At 40.4% G+C, this 24,840-nt stretch overlaps 1 protein-coding gene and 1 pseudogene across 2 annotated transcripts in view; one reads left to right on the top strand and one right to left on the bottom strand.

The window, feature by feature from the left end:
• The window catches only part of RASA2 (RAS p21 protein activator 2), a 119,703-nt gene extending 100,372 nt beyond the window's left edge, over positions 1–19,331 (bottom strand). For both annotated transcript variants that reach the window (XM_061167736.1, XM_061167737.1), the window contains exon 1: positions 19,144–19,331. In XM_061167736.1, the coding sequence (XP_061023719.1) occupies positions 19,144–19,276 (133 nt within the window). In that variant the 5' untranslated portion in view covers positions 19,277–19,331. The remainder of the gene's footprint in view (positions 1–19,143) is intronic.
• A 4,705-nt stretch (positions 19,332–24,036) lies between these two features.
• LOC133074122 (translationally-controlled tumor protein-like) lies at positions 24,037–24,601 on the top strand (annotated as a pseudogene).
• Positions 24,602–24,840: the final 239 nt, after the last annotated feature.

Raw genomic sequence — 24,840 nt, 5'->3', positions numbered from 1 at the left:
GGAAGATGTGGTACATATATACAATGGCATATTCCTCAACCATTAAAAAGAATGAAACAATGCCATTTGCAGCAACATGGATGGACCTAGACAGTCATACTGAGTGAAGTAAGTCAGAAAGAAAAGGAGAAATATCCTATGACATCCCTTATACTTGGAATCTAAAAAGAAATGATACAAATGAACTTATTTACAAAACAGAGAAAGAGACTCACAGACTTAGAAAATGAACTTATGGTTGCCTGGGGAGAAAGGATAGCTGGGAGGTCTGGGAAGGTCATGTACACACTGCTATGTTCAAAATGGATAACCAACAAGGACCTATTTTATAGCACATGCAACTATACTCAATATTATGCGCTGGCATGGATGGGAGGGGGGATTCAGGGGAGAATGGATACACGTATATGTATGCCTGAGCCCCTTTGCTGTTCACCTAAAACTACCACAACATTGTTAATCAGCTATATCCCAATACAAAATAAAAAGTTTAAAGTTTGAAAAAAATGTGATTTTTAAAACATGCTTGATAATACGATATCATGGCTCCATGAATTTGGGACTCCCAAATTCTCAATATCTAAACCATGTGCACTATTTTGTATACCTCCATCTTATCCTTAAATTTAAATCTTTAATCTTTAAATTTACATCTTTAAATTTTAACTGTATTAAGATTAAAGTGTTCAAGATATTCAGTAAATTGCTAAGATACAACACTTGAGCAAGATAGCTGAAATAATGGAAATAATTTTTACCTGCATTTGAATGAAAGTAGGAGATGTTTTTAGCTTAGTCTTCATTTTAAATATTTTGTGCATATGCAAAGGTAGGAACTTGTCCTATAAAGGCAGATGTATTATTGGCCCCACAGCAAACAGTATAGATCTGGTTACATTTAGAAGTGTTGCTATTTCCTTCAACAAAGAATCAATTATCAGGAGACATATTACTGACAAAACAACTGTTCCTCTATGAAGAAAGGAGCCTGGCCTTCAAGCACAACATCTTTTATTCTGTAACAAGACCATTTCTTGTTGAATTCATAACTGGTACTCTTCTTAAGAGGGCTTTCCTGGTGGCTCAGTGGTAAAGAACTGGCCTGCTAATACAGGAGATGACAGTTTGATCTTTGGTCGGGCAGATGCCCTAGAGAAGGAAATGGTTACCCACTCCAGTATTCCTGCCTGGGAAATTCCATGGACAGAAGGAGTTTTGTGGGCTACATTCAGTCCATGGGGTCGCAAAAGAGTAGGACATGCCTAGCAACTAAACAACAACAATAGCTCTTTAAGAACTTTTCTAGTCTACATGCCTTACAATGTAATTGTTAACCAAATTAAAAAAAAAAAAAACAACAACATCTCTCCTAAAGCAAGGGTTTTAGAGATGAACTAATTCTCCACTGGGCATTTACTACTTCTCCCTCACAGATGGGCTGCAAGTATGCCCATAATTTAACGAAATTAAAAAAAAAAAAAAAAAAAAAAAAAAAAACACCCCTCCTAAAGCAAGGGTTTTAGAGGTGAACTAATTCTCCACTGGGCATTTACTTCTTCTCCCTCACAGATGGGCTGCAAGTATGCCAAGAACACCTTCACATGACAGATACAGCACTGGTTTTGTCCAACCATAAAATGAAATAACGCCTGCCCATTCATGTGATAGTAATTTCTCTGCAGTTTCTCTGCATCATTCAAATCTTATAACATCAAATACAGAGTATATAATAAAATGGTATATTTAGCTTGGATCCCCATCCTTCACACTGTTGCTAGTTCCTTTTTGTAAATATGTAAATATGTTACACAGCACTCCTGCTCAAGTCTTCAGTGGTTCCACACTACCTACCACTGCCCGCCTTGCAGGATAAAATTTAAAATTCCTTAGTCTGGCATAAAAATGCTTCATGATCTGGCGCCATCTACTATTTAATCATAACCCCACAAGTTATGCTCCAGCAGTACTGCACTTTTAGTTTCTTGAAAACACTGTATTCTCTCATGCCTCTGTACATTTACAATGCTATTTTCACTGCATGGGATGCTCTCACCTGATCTTTTTCCCCACAAAGCTCTGCTTAAGGCATCTTTGTACAATCTTCCTCAGCTCCTAGGTAGTCATGTCACCTTTTCCTCTCTCTCCTACTGCACTGTATCTGGACTTCTACTATAAGGATCATATTGTATTGCACCTGTTCTGTTTCATTTAACAAGTATTTATTAAGTGCCTACAGGATGCCAGGCACCTTTCTAAATACTAGGAATATAACAATGAATAAAAAATATAGCTCTTTGCCCACATGGAACCACTGTACAATCTAGACAGTGGAAACAAACATCATAAACTCTTAACCAAGTATATAATATTTATTGCTATGGAAGAAAATAAAGGTAAGAGACTTAGGGAGTGCCACGCCCAGAGGGTAGAGAGAGGGAGGACAGCAATGCTATTTTATACAGGGAATCGAGGAAGGCCTTTATATGGAGATATTTGAGGAGATATTTGAAGGAGGTCAATGAGGGAATGAGTCACACAGCTACCTAGGGAAAGACACAAGCAGAAACAATAAAATATGCAAAGGCCCTGACAGAGGAAAATTTGGGATACTGAAGGAATAGCAAGGAGACCAGTACAGCTGTAAAACAATAAACAAGGTAGGAAAAGGGAGGAAACAGTAAGAGATGAAAGGAGTGGGGAAGGAAGCAGGTTAAATAGGGTCTTGTGGCCAATAGAAAGTCTTAGGCTTTTCTGAATGAGATGGGAAGCTATTGAAGGATTATGGGCAGAAGAATGGCATGATTTAACTTTGTTCTAAAGAATCATGGCAGAAGGAAAAGGGTGGAAGCCGGAAGCTGAACAGGAGGCTATTGTAATAATTTCCATTAGAGTTAACTTAGACCAGACAGGCAGTCTTGGCATGGAAAGAAGTGGTCAGCTGGGCATATAATTTGAAGATAAAGCCAACAGGATTATTGATATTTTGGATGTGGGTGTAAGAGGAAAGGGGGTCAAGGATCACTTCTTAAAGAGTTTCAGCCAGAGCAGCGGGATGAAGAGAGATGCCACTTCCAGAGGAAAGAGCTTCTTGTTGGGAAACAGAGTATGCTAAGTCTGATACGCCTTTAAATATCCAAGTGCATATGTACAGCAGGCAAGGAAGTGCTGGCTAGACATAGAACCTGAGAATCATTAGCAAGTACATAGTATTTCTCAAACTATAAGATTATCCAGTAAATATGTAAGAACAGTAAGAACAGTAAATATGGAAAAAAGAGAAGAGATTTGATGACTGAGCCTCAGAGTTCTCCATCATTTTGCGTTAGTAGAGTTAAGGAACCAGCAAATGAGACTGCTGTATGTCTCTTCGCTGAATATAAACTGACCGAACCAATTCTTAGCACCATGCTTAGCTTATGATAGATAATGAAATATCTACTAAGTATGTATATGTTTATAACTTTAGCGTGGGCAAAGAGGTTCTAACATCACATCACAAATTATAAAATTGCAAATAAACTTGTTTTTGTAAGTTTGATATCAGTTGATTCATGTCGATTGCTCCAAAGGTTTAAGAAAATGTCTCCTGTATACAGTTACCAAAAGCACTAAATTGAAAAATATCCATAGTGCTAAAACAGAGACATCGTATTGGAAATACACAAAATACTCCTGAGATGCACACATTCATTTACTGAGTGCCTCATAAGATAGTAAGGATACATGAGTGTGAAAAACACACAAAAACCATGTCCACACTGAGCTAACAGAGATGGACAGATAACAAACAAATAAAATGGTATGTCAGTATTAAGCAGGAACAGGTACCACATGAAATGGGCAGAGGGAGGGGTACCAAGGAAGGCTCCACCCACAAGGTAACTTCTGCATAAATATCTGAAGAAAAAGGGAAGCCAAGTATTTTATAGAAAATAGCTTTTAGTCATTGGCAAAGAATAAACAATTTAAACCAAGAAGATAAACACCACTGGAAATCAAAACTGATAACCTAGATTAACAGAAATAGAAAGATGGCCAACTCTATGTGTACAAGATAGGTGATTCTATGCAAACATCAAAGGGCACAAATCTAGATCCTATCATATAATTTTACCTAGAACTAGAATTCCAAATATCAGGGTACTGGGAGAGATTCCAGTGTATATGCTTCTGGGCATGAATGAAAGTATGCACATATGTGTTTATGTGTATGTTTTGCAGGGACTATGTGCATGCATTTATATCTGTAGGTTTGTATGTGTGTTTCTGTGTCCTAGGGGGAGACATTATTGTGGTAAGTAAGAATAGAAGACAAATATTTCTCAAGTAGTTGCATGCTCCAAGACAATGCTAAACATTTTCTAAAATATCCCATTCAGTTGGTACAACGACCTTTGACATAAGCATTACTGTTCTCTTTTATAAATTGGAAAAAAAAAAAAAGTTACTCTGGCAGTACAGTGAATTGACAAAAATAAAATTTCAAAGCCTAGTCTTTCCATTCCTATTCATGTCTTTCTGAACAGAGAAGTGCCTAGAGGAACAGACAGCTATTTCTTTCTGAAACTATCCTAAGAGATCCTGTAGGATCTCCAATCTATTTCAAAGGATACCTTAAGCACAGAAATAAGAGCCAATGCAGGTTCAGAGTGTGAATAACTCCCAAGAGAAACTGCCAAGGGCTAGGGTCCTGGACAAGATGATCCTAAGAAAAAGATTATCTGCAGTGGGAGGAAAGCTGAATCATAATAATAGTTTCCATTTATGAAATACTTACATTACACACACAGAGCAGATGTTTTTTAGGGACTTCACATGTATGTCACTTAATCTTCACAATAACTTCTTCCAAGGAATTTTTTTTTAAATAGAGAAATTGGGGACGGAGGGATAACACTGCAGGGGTAAGGCATAACAGGAACAAGTTCAGGAGGTGGAAACAGGAGAAGCACCTTCAAGAAAGCAGTTAATAGTACAAAGTGACTCAAGCAGAGAGAGATGAAAGGGGAGTAGAAAGGATGCAGCTGTAAAAGAAAGGTGGCACTGCGCAGAACCTGTGATGTCAAGCCAAAGAGTTTTAATTTCATTCAGCAAGCAACAGGGTCACTATAAGTTTCCGTGTGATCAAATCTATGCTTCAGGAAAGTCACTGAGAGTTACAAGGGCCTAAACTAAGGTAGCAAAGGGGTAATGGAGGAAAAGAAATATGGAGGAGGTACTACAGAGGGAAAATTCAGAATTTGGCCAGACTCAGGATATGATGTTCTAATACCTGGAATATCAACCTAAACAGATGATTAGAACTTTAGATGGGAGGAAGATATAAAAATATGCAAACATTATCATGTATGTACTCAACCAAAAAAGGGAGTGAAGGAGAAAGAATCAAATGTACGCTTAAAAACATAAGTTTCGGTGTACACAAGCTTAGAATAAAACACTATTATACCATGTAGTTATAGATACATAAGACAATCCTATATAATTTTTTTTCTTTTTGGCCACAACATACAGGATACGAGATCTTAGTTCCCCAACCAGGGAACAAACCTGTGCCTCCTGCAGTGGAAGCACAGAGTCCTAACCAATGGACTGCAGGGATGTCCCAAGACAATCCTATGTAATGTTAACATATAAGGTCTTTCAAATTTTCACATAAAGTTTAATTTTAACTTTTCCAGTAAGACAAAAGTTGAAAATAATTCTGAAAACATCTACAGTACTGGCATAGTACAGCAAGTTAAACAAATTCATTTTGGAGACAGGAGTTTCAGCGTGAGTTTTGTACTTAATACTCTACATGTCCTAGTCTCAACCTCCTGTGTAAAAAGAAGTCATTATAATGCTTCAAGGGCTACTGTGGCCATCAGCTGAGGTAAGTGAAGTGAAGTGAAGTGAAAGTCACTCAGTCGTGTCCAACTCTTTGTGACCCCATGGACTATAGAGTCCATGGAATTCTCCAGGCCAGAATACTGGAGTGGGAAGCCATTCTTTTCTCCAGGGGATCCTTCCCAACCCAGGGACCAATCCCAGGTCTCCTGCACTGCAGGCGGATTCTTTGCCAGCTGAGCCACAGGGAAGCCCAGCTGAGGTAAAGCACTTACCATAATGCCAAGAACAAAATGAGCACTCGGTAAACAGTAACTAGTAGTGCCCTTCCGTGGTTACAGGCTCCTGAGAAACAGCATCTGCACACAATTCCCTTCACTCAAGCTATTAGGTCTGACCAAAGATAGACACACCAGAGGAGCTCATTGTTGTAATGAAACTTTTATTACAGAAACAATACATTTCTATTGGAGGAAATAGATGCAAAAACTCCCAGCCTTTCAATATCTCAGGCTCCAAATCTCTAAAATGAGATGCCTGAATTCTTTCAGATGGAGGGGGAGGGCAAAAATTGGGGGTCAGCCAGCCAGAGATTTGTTTGGCTTGCACAGTGTTAGGAAAAATGTAGCCAACATCTAGAACTGGAAGAGTTAATAATAAATAAGTCCACATTTCTGGTTTCTCTTTAACACTGAGAGTCCTGGCAATGAGGTTCTGAATGGAAACTGTAGACAGACACTCTCTTGAAATCCTAACAATCCCCACCTGGCTTTCCTTCACTATGCCTGGTGGTCTCTGTAGACTGGAGTTTGCAACCCCTTAACTAGTTAATCTTCTAAGTTCCCCTAGCTCTAACTTCCTGAAAAGTTGTAAAAAAGAGCACATGGCAACACTGATTTCAAATGTTTTTAGATATTGCTGCCTATGGCCAGCTTAATCTGATAAACACTACAAGAACTAGATACACATTTATATTAAATAAATTGTTCATCAAGAAAACTATAAACGTAAATTTTACCAATTATCACTTCTGCTCACATTACAGCCAGCACTTAACTGAGCACAATGTGCTAGGCAGTATGCCAAGTCATCCAATCTTTTCATAACCACTCTGTAAGATTAGAATAACTACTACCTCCAATTTATACAAAAGGAAGCTGAAGCTCAGAGAGGTTAGGTGATTACTAGAAAAGTAGCAGAAAATTCATGCTTTCAACATGATACATTTTCATTTATCATTCAACCAATTTCTATATACCTAAATTAATAAATACTTTCTACAGAATAAAGAAATCTGACACAAGAGCTCTCTCATTCACTTCTCTTTACAGCTTTCAAAGGAGAACAGAAGAGAAAAACCGCCAAAAAAGACCTTTCAAATGGTTTCACAGTCACCCTCTTCAGAGTATGTCAGATTGCCCCAGGTGTACAGTAGCAAAAAAAGGAGGTGGGGTGTCCAAGAACTGCTGCTGTTGTTTAGTCGCTAAGCCGTGTCCAACACTTGCGACCCCATGGACTATAGCCCGCCAGGCCCCTCTGTCCATGGGATTCTCCAGGCAAGAACACTGGAGTGGATTGACATTTCCTTCTCCAGGGGATATTCCCAACCTTGGGATTGAACTCAAGTCTCCTGCGTTGGCAGGTGGGGTTTTTTTTTTTTTTTTTTTTTTTACGAGAGACAAAGTTACATGGCTATTACTTCCCTCATCTTGAGTTGTCATTTTAAAAGCACCACTGAAAAGACAGACATTTATATTTGTGATACTATTCAGGCAGAGAATGAGTCACTAATAGGCATATGGAGACTGCTGGAATATCTAGTAAGTAGGGTTTCTAGTGTATAAATTAACATGATCAGAGAACTGGATTGTCAAGCAGCTTTTCTCACTCCCAGTAGATGAAAAATTACTTAAAAAAAAAAATGTCATCTGAGATTCTATAATCCCATTCGATGGGCAACCTTAAAAAATCAACACATTACATAATTATTATCAGAAATCTGATTCTACCTAAGAATGGCCATTATTTGATATTAACCTGGGACCTGGAGGTTAAACAAATAGAGAATAATAAAGTGTCACCAATACTGCACTCCTGCTCCATCATGAAAATAAGGTACTGTGCAATTACTAGTAAAACACAAACAAGGTAAGAGCACTGAGCAAGCACTTGAGTAGGCAAAGGACTCCCAGAATCCAGCACAGTTCAGGTGGTGAGCCAAGAACTGCTCGGTGGTTTTAATACCTGAACAATTCTTGACAAGGCAGAAAGCCAAGGTTAAAGCATGAATTCCACGGCAACTCCTCAAAAATGTCCTACGAGGTAAGATGCAGCTCTTCAGTGTGAAAATCTACAGAATGTAATTAGAGTCCAATTGTTTTACACAAGTCATGTGCATAATAATCATACACTTATCTATACTGCTATCATATTAATCACCTCTGACTGAAGCTCAGTTCAGAACAAACTACTGCACATGAAAAGACTAGTTTCGCAAGGTACTGCCAGGAAATGTCCATGGGTTATAGAGAGACGTCACCAAGTTGCAGGCAGGATCTTCCTGTGGTTTGCCTTGCCCACTTCTGGTTTCAGTTGTGAACGTGTGCTGATCCCGAAGCTTCCTGCAGCCCCCTTCTCGAGTAGCAACCCAAACTCCAAAGCACATATGGTAGAAAGCTCTCCAAGGATAGACCAGTGGTCCCTACGGCAACATGAATCTTTAGAGGCTTTTGAGCTGACCAAGACAGCCTCCTATGGCAAGCAAATGAAAGACCATAGCCAGGTGGTGGCAGAACTAAGGGCTACTTGGACAAGTCATACATGGGATAAGGCTACTATTTCTAGTAACAGCATTCAGGAAGCTAAAACGGGATTCAGTCGTGACCTAGTGTTTTTTTTGTTTTGTTTTTTTAAATAAAAGATATGAAGAAGTTGCACCACACAGGTGCATGTATGTGAGTGTTGTGTTCTAAGGGAACAATTAACATGCAGAAAACTCACATGAGCATAGTCAAGCCGTTAGAAGATAACATTTTTTTGTGAATCCTCAAAACAGAACTAAATATAAATTTTTATAGCATTTCAACTTTATTGACTATCCATTATTTTAGACAGAACCAATCTAGGGATAATTATCAACTTCTTGACAAAAGAAATGTCATCAGCTCTTCCCAATATGCCATGACAGGCAACCTGACAGAGAAAAAGACATGGACTTTGATGTCTTAAAGACCTTCTGAATACCTGGCTCTGCCCCATTGAACCCTAAGCAAATAACCTTTCTGTGTGCTCCTTTGCTAAAACTGGAATTAATCACAAATTTCTTCATGAACTTGAATTAAATAATTTACAAAATATCCTGGAAAGTGTCTGGAAGAGTAAATGATAAATATTAGTCCACTTCCCCCATTTACTAGGAAAATTTTTTAAGAAAGTAAAACTGTCCAAATTGAAAATGAAAAGGTTCTGTACCACTCACACACATGTTAAAGTATTTTAAGGGATTGGAATTATTCTTTTTACTACATTCCTCTGAAACACTGAACTTTTTTAAAGTCAACTTTCTGAATGCAGAGAACTGTTGAAAACAGGCAGAGCAAATAGGAATTCACTATATTATTCTTACAGTTTTGTGGGTGTGAAGTTATATCAGTTACCCAAAAACTTCAGAGAAAAACTGTCTTTATGTGCACTCAAAATGTTATCCAACCTAACCTGTGGTTACTGTTTTTGCAGACAGAATACTCTTCAACAGTTAAAGAAAGAGAGGCTCTTACAGTGTAAGACTAATACTGGATCAAATTCATTTATACAAATAGTCATTTTTTCGATAACATAGCTCATACATAAATATACTTCCTAGAAAAGTAAATCATTATAAGGCCAATTCCCTTTGTCCACCACTGACAACTAATGTTGTTCATCTTTTCAAACATCTTTCTGTCCATTTTTCCATACACATATAAAAAAGATAAGATACATATAAACTATACATATCACCTTAATGAGGCTTCTTTTTTCCACAATAATACTTCTTGAAGTTCTTTCCTTTCACACTATAGATACATCTCATTCTTTTTAGCTGTTATAAAATACATATATGAATATACTATTTAGTCATTTTCCCACGGATGGACACTTAAGTTGCCTCTGTTTTGTTTTACCAACAAGGTTAACAATAAACATCTTTGTATATACCTCTTCTGCAAATGTGTAAGTGTTTCTGTAGGGCAGATATGTAGAAGTAGAAATGATTAGGGTGTGCTGCGCTGCGCTGTACTTAGTTGCGCAGTCATGTCTAACTTTGTGAACCCACAGACTGTAGCCCTCCACGCTCCTCTGTCCATGAGGATTCTCCAGGCAATAATACTGGAATGGATTGCATGCCCTCCTCCAGAGGGTGGGAGGAGGATCGAACCCAGGTCTCCTGCATTGCAGGTGGATTCTTTACCATCTAAGTCACCAAGAAAGCCAAAGAATACTGGAGTGGGTAGCCTATCCCTTCTCCAGTGGATCTTCCTGACCCAGGAATCAAACCAGGGTCTCCTGCATTGCAGGCAGATTCTTTACCAGCTGAGCTACCAGGGAAGCCCAATACACATTTAAATTTTTAACAGATATGGAAAAATGCTCTCCAATATTGCTTTCCAATTTAAACCCAAGCAACAGAAAGAAAGAAAAACTTTCACCAAATACTGAAATTAATGAGCTTTTGTTTTTTCACAAACTGATGACTTTTTAAAATTTTATTTCCCCAATTAATTTTTGTCAAACCTTTCCAGTATTTTTTTTATGTTTATGGCCTTTTGTATCTTTTCCGTGGAATGCCTACTTATATCCTTTATTTTTCTAATGGCCTTTTCCTTTTAAAAATTTGGATGAACTTTTTATATATTCTGGATATGAACAAATAGGGAGTATAGATAGTAGGTTGAGAGTAACAGAGCCAGTCTGCCTAGGGCTCACTACCTGACAGATCTTGGCAAGTTACTTAGTTTAGCTATTCCATGCCTGTTTCCTCATCTGTAAAAATGGGGATAATAACTGTACTTACAGTCACCATGAGGGTTAAGTTAGCTGAAATATTTAAAGTGCTTTAAAACAGTGCTTGGTACACAGTTTAAGTGTTATATAAGAGTTTTCTTTTTGCCTGTAAAATCTGCTGCAAATATCTTCTCCCAATCTATTGTTTATGTTTTAGTACCTGTTTATAGTAATTCTTCACTTACTTTTCCTCAAACAGTTCTTTCTCCATCTCTATTCTAATATCAGAAATTATTTAAGTAGACGAAACCAACAAGATTCCCCTCATTGGCTCTCACAACCAACTCTCCTCAAGAATACAAGCAGACATCAGTCAAAACATCTAAATTTTAAAAATCTTTCCACTAAAAAAAACTAACTTCCTTACTGCATAATTCCCACAAATTAGTAAGAAGACGGATAATTCAGCAGGAAAAAAGGCAAACCAAATCAACACCAATGAAGAGATTCTCAACTTTGTTTTAGAAGTGCAAATTAAAACTAAAAATTAGTGTTCCTTTTCATCTTACAGACAAGTAAAGATCAAGAAGTTTTAAAATACACAGTATGGGGGTATAAAGAAATAGGCATTCATACATTGCTGATGGGAGCATAAATTGTTATAGTTTCTATGAAAAGCAATTTGGCACTGTCTTTCCAAAGTAAAAATGCACACACCACTCAATTCATCAACTTAATATCTAGGAATTTATCCTACAGACACACGCAATCATATTAAGAATAACATATTTATTTATATATTAATAAACTTTAATATTTTTTAAAAATATTAAAAATAACATACCTATTTATTTACTCAGTAAAGTTTGTAATAGCAAAGATCAGAAAAAATCTAAATGTCCATCAATAGGGGACTGGCTATATAAACCGTGGTGTATTGAGATGATGAAATTTTATGCAGCTATTAAAAAATGAGGTAGTTTACCTCACACACACCCCCATCTCCCGTGTGTGTGTGTGTGTGTGTGTGTGTGTGTGTGTGTGTGTGTGTGTGTGTGTGTGTGTGTGTGTGTATGAGAGATATATATCTCACATATCTGTGGGGCTTCCCAGGTGACTCAGTAGTAAAGAACTTGCTTGCTAATGTAGAAGACATAAGAGACGCGGATTCGATTCCTGGGTCGGGAAGATTCGCTAGAGCAGAAATTCTTATAGTATTCTTGTCTGGGAAATCTCAAGTTCAGAGGAGCATGGCAGGCTACAGTCAATGGGTCACAAAGAGTGGAACAGGACTGAGCACACAGGCAAAGCAAATCATATATATGTATATATACATATATGTATATATACACACACACACTTATTTGTGAAAAGTCTTCAGATTACCATTAAGTATAAAAAAGCAAGATGCAAACCATGTGTATATTTTGTTGTGATGTGTATATTGGTGAGAAAGATACTAATACTCATACATTTAAGTTTAAGTGCCTAAATAAACTCTGTACAGATACACAAGAAACTGGTAACGCTTGCTTCTGGGAAGGGAATGACTAGAGGATAAAAGAAGTGAAAAGAGTTAACTTTTTAATGGATACCATTACTTACCTTTTGAATATGGTACCAAGTATTTGTACTATCTAATCAAATGAAGGGAAACATTTAAAAACAATCAAATGAAAACCTCCCTGTGATCACACTGAAATTTCTACTGGTTATCTTTTAAATGGTCATGCACAGCAGGTTGCTATCATTCAGGTAGTAGGTGGCTAGTCTGTTCAATGGGTAAAAGCAGAGGCTCACCATTCTAGCTGCCCACCCCTGCAGAATGTTTTAAACCTACAGATGTCCAAGTACCACCCAGAGATTCTGAGTTAGTAGGTCTGGAGTAAAGCCTGCACATCAGAATTTTTCTAAGTTCACAGGTGACACTGATGGACAGTCAGGTCTGAAAACAACTGAGTTTAGAGCATGACACAAACAGGTAAACATCCAGGCTCAATCTCTACTTAAATTACAAACACAGTTTCACTGCTAACGCTAACCACTTCACACAGTTCTTAAAAAGGAACAGATGAGAGTGTGTAGATGGTATCACTGAAAATCTATTACTACTTCTGGATATTATCATTAGATAGGCAGTGTAATCTTCATACACTAAACACAGTACCTTTGCAACACTCATACTAATGAATTCATCCTATGTAGCATTTTAGCAAAAACTGATAGCAGTGGACTAACACCCAGCAAGCCATTAGTGGAGTTTCTGAGTGTCAACTTCTTCATCTGTAAAGTGAGAGGACTGAACAAGGTGTGTTCTCTACCTCCCCCACCTAACCGTCTATAATTCTCTAAGAATACAGGTGCCTAAAAGAAACTATCACTTTAGGATAAACTAGTAAGAACCTTTTTTCATTTCATTCACCGCTCAGGCCCATTTCATAGTCTAGGCTAGGCTAGTCTAGGCTAGGGTCCTCAAAGAAACTCAGATATGCATTGAGTACCGCTGAGTAAAGTAACAGTCACAGAAAAAAAAAATTGTTAGGATTCAAACAATCTTATCTAGTAAATCTTAAGTAAGTTTTTAAAAATACTACATATCATACACAGTAAGTATACTAAATACATTTAAGCACTAAAATAAAAGCACCTGATGTGCTACCTTAAACTAACGGGTTCAAGTTAAAACGCAACAAAGACTCAGTGCTGGAAGGAACGTGGAAGACCACATCCAGACCTCTCATTTTACAAGTAAGAAAACAGAAGCTCAGCAAAGTCAAAGAATTTGCCCAAACTCATTCTGTCATTAATGATATTCTTAGAACTAAGTTCCCAGTGACAAATTTATCAAGTACTTTACACTCATGTTTGCATGAGTTGTACTAGTATGACCTTATGAGGCTGCTGCTGCTAAGTCACTTCAGTTGTGTCCGACTCTGTGTGACCCCATAGACAGTAGCCCACCAGGCTCCTCTGTCCCTGGGATTCTCCAGGCAAGAATACTGGAGAGGGTTGCCATTTCCTTCTCTCAGTATAACCTTATAAAGTGTTTTATTTTAGCTAGGGATTTTTGGTGACAATGACATACAAAACTAAAGATTACCACAGAAATTTCTTAATATACATAAAAGTTTCTTAATTTACATTAAGTCATTACAACAAAACTGTTAGCAGCTCTCAAAAGCACACAGAATTTCATTAGTAGGGCAGGTAAAACATAATCTGCTATTATAGTCAAATAATTTCATAAAGCACATTAACAAGAAATAGGATTAGCATCTACGATTAAAGGATAAAGCAATAGTTTTATTTTAGCTACATTAGTTCCACAGTCTCTTAAGAGTCTATTCAAAGAGTCCTAAAAAAATTCTATGAACTCATTGAGGTTTACCTCCTGTCTTCCTCAGAGCAAATGATTAGCAGACTGTGCTGTGAACTTTTACAAAGAACCCTTTTCTCTCATTTCTATCCATCTGAAAGATGGATTCTTCCTCCATCGTAAATAACTCATCATCTCATTTCAAATTTCTGACAATAATGAGTTCTTGGCATGAACAAACCCTTTTTAACCTCTCTCTACTAACTTATTAAATAACTCATCTCATTTCAAATATCTGATAATAATAAATTCTCAGCATGAATATACTCTTTTTAATCTCTCCTCAATTCTATTGTATGGTCAATAAATTGTCTTAGTTTTGTATTTTATTACCAAAAAAATTAAACCTGCCATGACAAAAACATCTAATGTGTAAGATGGGATTATGAGATTTTTCTTTTACAGGCTCAGGACCAATTAGTAACAATATTCATGGAATACAGTCAGGTAACAATATTCAACCCCCTAATAACAAGCAATCTGAGCATTTAGAAAAATTTAATACTTTTCCTAATGAGGTTACTTTGGCAACAGTTCAAACCTAAGGTCACCTGGCACTGTGATTTTGAAAGGGATGAACTTCCTGTCACAGGTCCATGTAGTTTTCTTTCAATAATCTTCTAGTTTGCTTAGCTGTAAAATTTACAGAACACTTTCATGTCTAGCATGTATCTAAAATCTCCCTCAGGATAATATAGAGAAGTAAGGCATTTTCTAAAGGCCAATTTTGTTCTAGGCACCATGCTGACACCTGGATATTTAAAAAAAAAAAGAACATGAACAAGGATGAATTCTATCTTGGAAGAATTCACAGTATAATAAATAATTTCTATAAAATGTGCTGTAATAAGGAAATCAACAACAAACTGTGATCCCCCAGCAGTACAAAGGCCTAACACAGTCTCTCCAGGAATGAAGGTACCAATGCTCCCCCAAAATGCTCTGGTTAGGAGATCACATGGAGAAAGCTTTTAAAAGATGAACAGGGGTTCCCTGACATAAATATGGGCTGGAGGAAAGGAGAAGGCACTCCCGAGCAAAAGGAACAACAAGTAAAAATGCCTAGTGATGAGGCATTTATTCCCATTTTAAAGATGACAAAGGTAAGTGAGCTGCCCAAAGTCACATGAATAATAATTAACAATGTATGAAACAGAATTCAGGACTATTGATTTTAATTAGCTTTGTACACCAGGAAATGCCAGCACATGTTGGACAAGAACATAAACATTAGTTTTTATTTACTACTTTACTCCTTCCTAAGAGATGGTCCAAGTCTGATTCATCTCCTTGGGAGGAGAAAGAGAAATAATCAGAGAAGGGGTTTTATTTAATCCTCAAATCAATCCTGTGAGATAGAGGTGTTTTATTACCCCCACTTTACACACAAGAATACAGAGACACACAGAGTTAATAAAAGTCAGAAATTAAGTGAAGAATCAAATCGAGGCGACTCACCTGACCAAGAAAACTCAAGCACTTAACCAGACCCTACACATCCTACTTTGTCAAACAGTCTTGGTCATTCTTCATCTGAAGACACCAGGGAGAACATGTAAGTTCTGGGACACATCACGGTCCCACAGATCTCATACTGTACCACATATCTCAACATTCACACAAATCCTCACTGGCTCCCTTATCAATCTGGTCTCCCTTGAGCAGGTAAATCCATGTATAAGGCAGCATGGTCTCTTTGAGCAACATTTTTACAACATGATTTAACTGGATCAGAGCAAACTTAACAAAAAGCACTAACCAAAAAGGAGAACATCACACAATAAGAGCATGAACCCTGAGAGTATAAAGGAGAAAGCCCTAATCCCTATCTTTCACTTATGTATGCTGTTTTTAGAGGGCTGGGGCCAAAGTGGTTCTAGAAGTCTAACATACTAGTACACTCACTGCACAGGAGTTCAGATGAAAGGATGGAGTATGGAGTACAACCTTAACTTTCCTGTATCAAAGGTTCATACAACAACTGGGACATCCAACAACCAAACCTGCCCCCTGATTATTAATATTTGGAGCTGCTGTGGTTTCCTACTGCACTAAGATGACCTCAGGGAACTGGGGATCAGCATATAAGCTCAAATACTATAGCAACCCTGGATTTGCAAATAAAAGTTGACTGTTGGGGAGTGACCACAAAATGTCATTTCACCTTGAGGAATATGTGGGAAATGTATGTGAAAATTATATGGGATGTGGGGAAATTAATAAATACTGAAATGAAATGTCTAAAGATCCATGAAATTTTCCAGCCAAGAATAATGGAGTAGGTTACCATGCCCTCCTCCAGGGGATCTTCCTGACCCAGGGATGGAACCAGCATCTCCTGAATTGCAGGAGCAATTCACAGGAATTGCTGAGCCACTGGGGAAGCCCCATAAATATATACATACATATGTATATATGTGTGTGTGTGTGTGTGTGTGTGTATATATATATATATATATATATATATATATATATATATATATATATAAACCCATTCCTCCTCACTTTATGCTGGCACAATTTGGAGTTGAAGGGTCCAAGTCCAGGAAACAGGACATTTCCTTTCAGGCTCACTTTCAGACCTATGAATCTCTAATTCCCCAAGTCAGAGGCTCTCAATCAGCAGTTTGCAATCTGCCAGCACATCTCCAGGCCAGTGGCTCCAAGGTCTCCCGGCACTGTGAAGAGGAGAGCTGACAAGCTCGCCCCCACCCCCAATCTGCTTAATATCTGCATTGTCAGAACCACTATCATCCCATTTCTGTGACTTTAGCACCTGCTAATAATGACTCTTCCAGCCCCCCAGCGCCCAACCTGCAAAACCCACATGTCAGTTTCAGGGAAACAGAAAACTGCATCTCTTCACAGGTTCTGAAGGTCAACTGACCAGCTAAAAGGAGGGCAAAGAAAACAGGGAAATAAAGAGAACCTTCCTAAGTAAGTATCCTAATACCTTTTTCAGACATTCCATGACCTGCGCTATAAGCTGAGCAATTCGAAAAGCAAGAAACTGACTTGAGATTAACAGATGTAATACTTTAACTATGGCTAAAGAGGTAATAGCATGCTGGGCAATAAGATGTTCAATCTCCAAGTCTGGAGAGTGGAGCTGCTCTCTCCCATAGAAACAAAGTTGTGTTTTTTCATTTGTAGGCTAGAGTTTCATTCACATTGTTATCATTTACTGTGCTACCTTTGCCATGGAGGAGGTGAGAATGTGGTGTGGGGCAGCTAACTCCTGGAAAAGGGCCCAACTCTCTCAACTCCAAGACATGTGTATATGTAGTTCCACGGTACAACCTGCAGCTATATAAATCAGCAAGGCTCCAATAGATGTTGCCTAACATTGAGTGCCACTAAAATATAAAGCAGTGAAAATCTGAAAGACTAGATCAAGAGGTGCTCTACTCATTCATTTATAGTTTTCCCAAATATTAGATTTATGAAATATTAAGCATAATACTTAATTTGAATACTGAAAACATTTTATATCCTAGAAGGTTATGTTGGGAACTCGGATACTGACAAGATCTTCTCTGCTGTCATTTTTTCCAGGTTTTAAGAACTGTACTCTCTTAAGAACCCCAGGACTACTTGTGGAAATAAAAAGGTGAGAGAATTTAAGATGTCTGCTTCTGAGGTTTAACAAAAGCCCAAATTCTTGAAAGCGGGAGCAACTTGAAAAAAGGAAAGTGGGGTAATTTAAATTCAATTAATAGTATCACTATTAGGAAAGAGGAAAATTTTACACCCTGTGCAAGAAAGAGCGTTGTTAACCATATTAAAGCAATCTGATTTTCTTCAAGGTAAAAAGTACTCATGACTAAGGGCTATTTACATGAAATATGAAGCATGTTTCCAACCTGAGGATACAGAATCAAGGAAGCAAAGCTAATTATCGACCAAAGCAAAAATAAGCTGTATTTGATATAAATTACAAATACCACCCCCCCCAAAAGCGTTTCTTCTGAATAATAGTAGTATTTCATAGTAGTCTATGAAAAAAAACTGGCAATCGAAAGTCGAAGGGTCATTTTTTTTTTTTTAAATAAATGTCCAAGTGACTGAACTCAAATAGTCTGTCTATAGAAATACTCGGGGCCTCTGAGTAAAAATGTGAAGGCAAGTAGGTTGGCTTACTCACAAACAATTAAATGCATGAGAAAGAAAGGAATTAAGTGGGTTAAGTGCGGGCTGGATGACTGTGTTTTGAGACCTGCTCACAGGAAGCCACTACATCCTGCCTCAAGTCCCTGTCAGTCACGCTGTCTCTCGATTCAAGTCCCCGCCGCAGCGAGGTGGGGCGAGTACAGGTGTCCGGCCCCAACCCCTCCCGGCGCGCTCACTCTCGAGCACCCGTGCGGCCACTCGAGTCCCGGGGCGTCTCTCTTCCTCCAGCTCTGGGCGCCTTCTCCAACCTCGAGAACCCAGAAAAACAGGCAGCCCCCTCCCCTCGGGCCAGCCCCGCTTCCACGCCCTCCTCCTCCGGCCGCGCCCCCCGGTAATTACTGCCCGGCTCCCACCACGGTGCGGCTCCCGACGCCCTCAGCCTCCTGGAGGCCTGCGTCGGAGGACAGCCGGAAGCTCCTCACGCCCCCGGCCCGCGCCCCCGGCCGCACCCCGGGCGGGGGCGTCCCCCGGTCCAGGCCGCGCCCCAAAGCCAAGCCCCTCGCGCGGGCGCGGCCCCCAGCAGCCCCCTCCGTCCCCGTCCCCGGCAAATTCCCCGCACAGGGGCAGCCCCAGCCCACGCCGCCCCGTCTGAGCGACGCCTCCCTCCAACACACCCTCGCTTCCAGACTCTCGTGCCGGCCCTTCCCGCGCGCCCCGGACGGCCCCGGCCAGGCCCCTCTCGGCCCCGCGGTCCCGGCGCCGCCACCCCCGCGCGCCCGCCGCCCCCTCAGCCCCGCGGCCGCCGTCGCAGCCGGGTCGGCTCCCTCACCCCGGCCCCCGCTTACAGATCTTGCCCCGCAGGCTCTGCAGCACCCGGACCTCACGACTGTCCTCGCCCCCGGCCTTTGGCTCTGCCGTCGCAGTCGGAACCGGCGCCTCGGAAAAACCCGCAGGAGCATCAGGCGCCGCCGCCGCCATGGTGCCGCCCGGCCTGTGCCGCAGCCCCGCCGCCTGCGTAGCCCGGCGAGGCGGAGCCCAGCCAGCGGCCTCCGCGAGGGCGAGCCGCGCGCCTGGCTCCGCCCCGGACCTCGGCCTGGCTAGCCCCGCCCCGCCTCGCCCCGCCCCCGCCCCGCCTCGCCCCGCCCCCGACCCCGACCCCGCCCCACCCCCGCGGCCCCACAGTCCCCGCCCCCGCTCCGCCGAGCCCCGAAAGCCCGGCGCGAACCCACCTCGTGTGTTTCCTCGACTTAGCCTTATAGAAGCCCACACTCTAGCCAAGTGTGCCTCCAAGTCGTGGCTGTGAGCAACCTTAAAACCCTACTGAGAAAACCCCAGCCCTCCCGAGAGTCCCCAAACCCTTCTGGGAATTAGTTTCCGTACCCCGCCCCCCCTCCGCCCCATCAGCGGATTTGTACAGCTAACGCTCAAGGGAACTCCCTGCGGGAAGAACACAATGGAATTTGACAGTTGCCAGTGGACCTCAAAGCTACCTTTTTCAAAAGGAGCCGAGGTGCCTTAGAGACTCCCCCACTTCCCCAGTGATATCCACATGCCCTCAACCTCAAGCTAGACTACACAGAGAGAAATTCTTTTAAGTTTGCTCTGCGAAAACTGGTTCAAAAACAGGTCCATACTCCCAGTCACAACCTGAGTGCGGCGCCTGAGACCCTTCCAAAGAGGAATTTTGAAGAGCCTCTTCCACCACTTGGGTATTTTGAAAACAAAGAGCAAAGAAGGGTTCCATTCCCCACACCCCGGCCCAGAAGTGATCTGTTTGAAAAGTTGATTGACACTAGGAAGCTCGTAAATCTTTGACTAGTTGTTAGCTTTTTTTTCAAGGGAACTTTTCTGCAGTGAGTAAACTGCATGAATAATAGCCTGGTATGTGAGGAGGAAGACGATTTCCTAGTCTTGAGGTTAACTGCACTGTCCTAAGAAGGAAGAAACTGTGACTTAACAGGGCAGGGTAGGGTTGTTTTCTAGGGCAACAATAGCAATCAGTCAGGCTGCCAACTAATATTTTTTGAGGGTCAGACTTTAACAATTGATACCTTCAGAGACTGCACAATGTCAAGGTGAAGACAGCCCCAGCCCTCCAGCTGCTCAATCTGGGAGGAGACACAGAAAAGGGCAGAGGCACTGGGAGAAAAGAGTTAAGATGATTAAACTGGGGAGTCAGGGAAGGCTGTCCTGGGAAATGGGCTGAGGGATGAACTGAAGACAGGGAGAGGCAGAAAGCTGCCAAGGAGCAGAGGCCACCTGTGCAAAGGCTGGACAGCCAGAGAGAATGGCCTTGGTATGCGTCTGTGGCCTAGGAGTGACACTTTAAATTCTGCGTGGGTTCGCAGTGGCCTCTATGTGATTTTTACACATGTTGGAGAAAATGAACCTGCCTCCTCTTGTATGAATGTTTTTCTGTCATTTCAAACAATAGACCCTAAACTTAATTCCCCATCTTCATTTGCAGATCTGAGTTCACAGCCATATTGTGTTATCTGGACTGGAAACTTTAGACTCTTTTTTGACTCCCTTGTCCCCATACAGTTTGCAGTTGCCACATACTTCTGACTCTGCTGAAATCTCTTCTCTCTCTTCCTTCCTTTCCATTCCCTGTCATTGTCCTTATTAAAACCATCCTGTCCTCATTTGAGTAGTGTCAGTGTGTTATAGAGTCTGTGTGTGTTTTCAAAAAGAAGGAGCTTATGAGACAAACTTGGGTTGGAGACTACTTCTATCACTTTTACATGTGTGACATTTGGAAAGTTATACAACCTTTCCCTGTCCTCATTTGAGTAGTGTCAGTGTGTTATAGAGTCTGTGTGTGTTTTCAAAAAGAAGGAGCTTATGAGACAAACTTGGGTTGGAGACTACTTCTATCACTTTTACATGTGCGACATTTGGAAAGTTATACAACCTTTCTGAACCTGTTTTTTAACAGTAAAATGGGAATTTCTATACTTATTCTTCCTTCTTCAAAGGGTGTTTCTCAGGATTAAATCATTATTGAGAATGTGTGTGTGAAGCATCTAATGGAATGCTGGGCACGAAGTAGGATTAACTCAGTAAACTTTTAGAATTGATCTCCCATCCTTCTCCTCCCTCCTACACACCTCCTAATCTTCTTAAAACAAAAATTGGAGTTTGTCACGTGTCTGCTCAAAAAAGCATCAGTGGCTTTATTCATCCCTTCAGCCTGCAGCAAGCTACACTACAGGTCATAAAGTGTACTAGAAATGACGAAGAGTAAAGTTCAAATTCCTTGGGCAAGTCTTCAGGGTTGGTCCTGGACCTGGCCTACCTGACTCTGCATCTCTCGCCACACTGAGCCACTTTTCCAACCAGCCTGACTCTTTTAGTACGGTTCTTCCTCCTCCCTGATCAAATACTGCCCCATCCGTCTCCTTTTTTCTCTCAGAAAGAGGTTCTCTTGGACAGAGGTTCTGATTTGTACCTGTTTGTGGCATTACTGTTTCTACAAAACAGGTGTTTTGTTACCTGTGTACTTGTTTATCTCTTCTTCTAGGTTCATTTTTTTTAACTCTCCCAATAAATATCTTTTGAATGAATGATTTGAATCATATTAGCTCACTTATTCCTCCACTCTGCAGACTTGAAATGTTCCTGTTTGGGAAATTCTGATTTGTATTTATTATTCCTTCTCCTACCTGTCCAAATAGTTAAGAATGGGACACCTTAATAACAACCTGTAATTTTAAATTGAAGGCTAGTTTTTCAAGGTTTCTTCCTTTCTTTAAAATATTATCTGTACAGATTCTCTTAATTTTCTGTCTTTCCACTAGTTTAACCCCAAGTGCATAGCACTGTCACTAAACTGTTTGAAAACAATTTTACATAAAGTGTACAATTACCCTCTTTCCCTCCCAGGCAGACTTCCTGTTGCAGATTTCAGAATTATCATACTATTTCACTAAAACTTAGAAACTCCATTTTTTTCTCCATCTGAAAGTATTCCTAAATTACTCTATTTCTGAATAAACATTTAAGGACTTTAATATTCTTTTGCTAGCACTGGTCTGCTTTGCAGAGATTTTTAGCAGAGTCAGTGTTTCCTTAATGTAAAATATTTGGGAAATAAGGTTCTGTCAAGACTCAAAAGATTTACTCACTATGACAAGAAGCCTGTTGTATCCCCCTCCCTTAATGGTCCTTGCATTGTGTTTTAAATTCAACTACAGTTCCTCTCATTTCTTCATGATGTTTAGTAACTGGAACAATATTGCATCATACACAAACTTGCCCTTCACTTCCTTCCTCAAATTATTAATGAATGTGTTTAAAGGCCCTCACTCCTATCTCTACCCCCTCCATTCACTACTCTGCCCTTTCCTATTTCTTCACAAGTTTTTAACCCATTCAGTCATTTCGCCATAAGTTGGCTGGCATTATGGTGGCTAAAGTAGGGGAACTCATTAAGAATATGCCCTGCAGCTAGGAACTAATCCCCAAATAGAGGAATGTTTTGAGTCAGCACCCACCAACCCATAACAGCAATATAAGGGCTACCTGCTGGCCCTGAGTTATTTATTTGCATTCTTTCTGGTGAGTCATTGGGAAGAGAAGTGTGCTTGTTTTTAATATTGAAATGTAGATCATTTCCATAGGGCTGTACACTCATGAGGCAGAATTAGTGGAGAGGCAAATTCCTTTGGTCATTGATGACTTGCTTAACTATTCATCTCACTTGTATCTCAAGTATTATGCACTCGGTTACATTGTACAACTTGCCTCTAAATGCAACTGGCCTTTTTCTTTTTGATAAGTTACAGTGGTGAAAGGTGAAGCAATACCTTTAACATTTCAGAATATTTTGCAGAATATTCAAAACATACTTTTAACAGTTTACCTCAAGATCAAACAGGGCCATAACAGGGATGTGTTCAAAAACACATGCCAATTTTTATCCCAAAGCCTCTGGCTCCTCCATTAAAAATACTCTCGAGTTTGCCCAGCTTCCGGAACAGGACCTTGAAGGCAAGAATGTTGGAGCATGGCACAGTCTATGCCCTTAAGCCTGCCTGACTTCAGTCATTTCTTAGCCTCCTTCCTTTTAAACTGTAATGGTATATCCCCTTCGCCTCAACTGCGGACAGTGACTTTTCTTGTCATTTTATCTTTTACAAAGTCTTTACTGAATTTTTTACATTATCTTCTTTTTTTTTTTTTTTAATGTTTTGGGTTTTGTGGCCAGGAGGCATGTGGGATCTTAACTTCCCAACAAGGATCGAACCTGAGTCCCCGGCATTGGAAGGCCAAGTCTTAAACATGGGACTGCCAGGGAAATCCCTTCCTGTCATTTTAGACTGATACAATAATGGGTCTGAAAAGAAAACTGGGAAGTTGGACAATCATGCACTTGTCTCATCTCCTTACTCTGTACTCAAGAAATGTCTATATTTGCCTGGGTGTATTTGTCCATTCACTCTGAACACTGGAAGCATGCTCTATTCAGTTGGCAGGAACCAGAGCAGGGCCCAGCTGATTTTCATGCTCTGAAGACATAGCTAAGGTTTTCTGAGGCCAAGAACTTTGTCACTTGCCTGCTTGGTACACATTTGAGTTTGTACCTCCAGGGGTCATCAAAGAAGGATAGGACTTTTCCGCCCACTCTGCCGCTGCCCCCCATCTCACTCCAGTGTTTCTCCAGCAGCGCTGCGCTAGCTCTGAGCTCTGTGCTCCTACTAAGCTAGCACCACCGATGTGTCCCTCCAGTTGCTACCATGACAATCTACCAGGACCTCATCAGCCATGACGAGGTGTTTTCCAGACGTCTACAAGATCTGGGAAGTCAGGGACAGGCTGTGTCTGGAGGGGTGGGGAAGATGGTCAGTAGGACAGAGGGTAACATTGATGACTCGCTCATTGGTGGAAATGCCTCCGCTGAAGGCCCAGAGGGCAACGAAACCAAAAGTACAGTAAATAATCATTGGTGTCGATGATTGTCATGAACCATCACTTCTAGGAAACCAGCTTCTAGGAAGCCTACAAGAAGGCCATCAAAGATTACATGAAGTCAATCAAAGGGAAATTTGAAGAACAGAGACCAGAAGGAGTAAAACCTTTTATGACAAGGACTGCAGAACAAATCAAGCACATCCTTGCTGATTTCAAACACTATCAGTTCTTTATTGGTGAAAATGATCCAGATGGCAGGGTTGCTTGATGGACTACCCTGAGGATGCTGTGACCCCATAGATGATTTTCTTTAAAAATGGCTTAGAAATGGAAAATGTTAACAAATTTGACAGTGACTTTGGATCTCTCACCATGATCATAACTGGCTGACTGCTGCTTTTCATCCACATAACACCAGGACTTAGACAAAGGAGACTGATGTCATCTTAAGCTCTTCATTTGTTTTGAAAGTTGATTTATTTGGAGAGGAGGCACTGTTTTTGAAAGGAAAAAAAAAAATCATATCATGTAGGTTGTTTAAAAATAAAATGCATTTAAACTCAAAAAAAAAAAAAAAAAAAAAGGACGGGGCTGGAGATGCACCAGGCTCTACTCATGGCAGGTTAAAG

The sequence above is a fragment of the Dama dama genome, chromosome 19, assembly GCF_033118175.1.
Source record: "Dama dama isolate Ldn47 chromosome 19, ASM3311817v1, whole genome shotgun sequence".
Classification (NCBI taxonomy): Eukaryota; Metazoa; Chordata; class Mammalia; order Artiodactyla; family Cervidae; genus Dama; species Dama dama.
The sequence above is the reverse complement of the archived record's forward strand: the minus strand, read 5'-3'. Positions and strand labels throughout refer to the sequence as shown.